The sequence below is a fragment of the Echinops telfairi genome, unplaced genomic scaffold (genome assembly GCF_000313985.2).
Source record: "Echinops telfairi isolate 266 unplaced genomic scaffold, ASM31398v2 ScPeMD7_2291;HRSCAF=2852, whole genome shotgun sequence".
Lineage (NCBI taxonomy): Eukaryota > Metazoa > Chordata > Mammalia > Afrosoricida > Tenrecidae > Echinops > Echinops telfairi.
The window spans coordinates 34,943,098-34,945,384 of NW_022106189.1; the positions used below are offsets into that span (position 1 = coordinate 34,943,098).

At 41.1% G+C, this 2,287-nt stretch overlaps 1 protein-coding gene across 3 annotated transcripts in view; it reads left to right on the forward strand.

Moving 5' to 3' along the window:
* The first annotated feature begins 79 nt into the window (after positions 1-79).
* ZNF821 (zinc finger protein 821) overlaps positions 80-2,287 on the forward strand; it is a 15,785-nt gene continuing 13,577 nt past the window's right edge. For 2 of the 3 annotated variants that reach the window (XM_045293628.1, XM_004704568.2), the window contains exons 1-2: positions 80-766; positions 2,112-2,228. In XM_045293628.1, the coding sequence (XP_045149563.1) occupies positions 2,189-2,228 (40 nt within the window). In that variant the 5' untranslated portion in view covers positions 80-766; positions 2,112-2,188. Of the gene's footprint in view, positions 767-963; positions 2,229-2,287 lie in introns of those variants that run through there. The other variant, XM_045293629.1, reaches the window with a different exon arrangement.

The window sequence follows — 2,287 nt, forward strand, 5'->3', positions numbered from 1 at the left end:
GGCGGCCGGGGAACTGGGGTGTTGGGGAAGGTATTTGCTTATTTTTCCCTTGATCTCTCAGGTGTGAAGTCCCGTTGGGTACCATCTGGTCAGTTCCTTATTTGACCACTAGGAGGATTGGGCGGTGCAGTGGACACTGCTGATTTAAATATGCATATCCTCATCCCTGTCATTGAACTGTTGCTTACTGAGATGAATGACTGGCCTTCCTTCAGAAGGGAAGAAGAAGCTTTATTATCTGTATGTGACAATGGTTGTTGATGATACAGACTGGTGAGAAATTTAAAGATGAGATAAAATTCCATTTTTTGCCTTAGGCAATAGACATTTATTTCTGCAAATTTTAGGGGAAAGAAATTGACAACCATATTCTATTTAACGTGCCATTTCGTGACTCCAGAGATAAAAAAGATTCAAAGTGTGATATTTACTCACTGCTTCAGTCATTGAACTACTTAATTAGAAAGAATGCACACAAACAAAACGTAGACCCCACAGCACTTATCATTAGCTTCAATTCCAACTCATAGTGACCCTACATAATCCCCTGTAAATAGTTAAAATGGATGTTTATACATTTGGAGTTTTTAATTTTAAGGCCTGTTATGCATTTGGAGTTTTTTTGTTTTGTTTTGTTTTGTTTTTAATTAAAGGTCTGAAAAAGAACTGTTTGATATGCAGATATGATAGACGACTGCCTGAAAGCTGGTTCCTTTGCCACTTCCTGTGGAGGCCTGTCTTTGCCATTTGCGGTTTCTTTCTTTTGGTAAGGGGAGGCAGGGTCTGATTACAGGTCTGAGGTCCCTTCCAGCTACACAGATGAGTTACTTGGCATAACTGCAGTGCACGGTACAACTAGTTGTAGCCTCTCATAACTCCTTAGCTGCAATTTTATTTACTTTTATTAGTATTATTGGCACTTCATCCACATGTCATACAATTCAGTAGTTGTCTTATCAAGCAGAGTTGTACAATCGTTACCACATCAATTTTAGAACATTTTTTTTCTTCCTTGTACTCATTGTTATTTGTGTCTGCTGCAGTTTTATATTTATTCCATAGAAGTACAGTTTGAGACAGTAGGAACTGAAAGAAAACATAGAGGGTGGGCAGGTAATTTTCCTGTCTTTGGTAGGAAAAGAACATACTCTTTGAAATCTGTAGGTCTGTTTATTCTCTCTAGCTTTCAAAGAAAGGCTCATAGCTTCTACTACTAATCCATGCCAGACTCAACAATACTTACCGCTGGGCAAGTCTTTCTTAGAGTGTCCTCTTCTGTATCACCAGGGCTCCACTATGTGCTGCACTTCCAGTTTGGGGAGCTTCTCTTTGCCACACAGAGGCTAGATGAGAAGAGGCAGTCGGGTTTTAACAATGACCACCACCCTGGAGCACGCGAGCAGAGTCAGGGCCCAGGTTGATGCTCCCCGATGGGATGCTCCATTAGGACTTAGCAATGCTGGCATAATAGTCCATCTTCCACACTTCCAAACAAGTCATCCACTGTGCTGTCATCACTACATAGAGGCTCTGTTTCCCATCCTGTTTTCATTACAGATGCTAAAGAGTTTTGAGACATTTCCTGTCTCACAGGGATATCATGCCTTTGTCACCTCTAGGTGAAATAACTTCTTGAAAAAACATCTGGAGGCTTCCATGGGTGCAGACTGCAGTATTTGATTTCCTGTGGGAATGTGACATGTGAGCTGCCACACTCTCTGGCTTCCTTTTATTTCCTTTGACAATTCATGGGGATTATGCCTCTGAGCCACCGTACTTCTAACATTGGTTGCCTTGGTTGTGCTTCCTCTCCTTTCCTGTGGCCTTCATCACTAGCATTTCTTTACCAGTTTTCTGGACTTCACAGACAGATTTAGAGTGGAATTCTCTAATCCTCTGAAGGAGTTCCCTCTCACTTAAACTCCTTGGTACCTTGACATTGTGCTACTAGAGAATTTATTCATTTATTTCTTTCAGTCATTAGTTGAATTATTTGCAACTGGTGAATTTTATATGCTTGAGGGCTATTGTATAAAGTCTTTCCATCTCTTAATGATAAACAGTTTCTGAGCAAAATTCTATGTGCTAGCAGTGATCCTTTTTCATTATAGGTCAGCACCTTGCAAGGAGGTAGTAACACATCCAGTCGCGAAACTGGGCAAGGCCAGAGCTCTGGGATCAGGGAAACATGTCCCGCCGGAAACAGACAAATCCAAATAAAGTTCACTGTGAGTATTGGGCTTTGTCTTCTGGAACCTGGGAATGTTGAGGGTTGGAATGAAAAAAT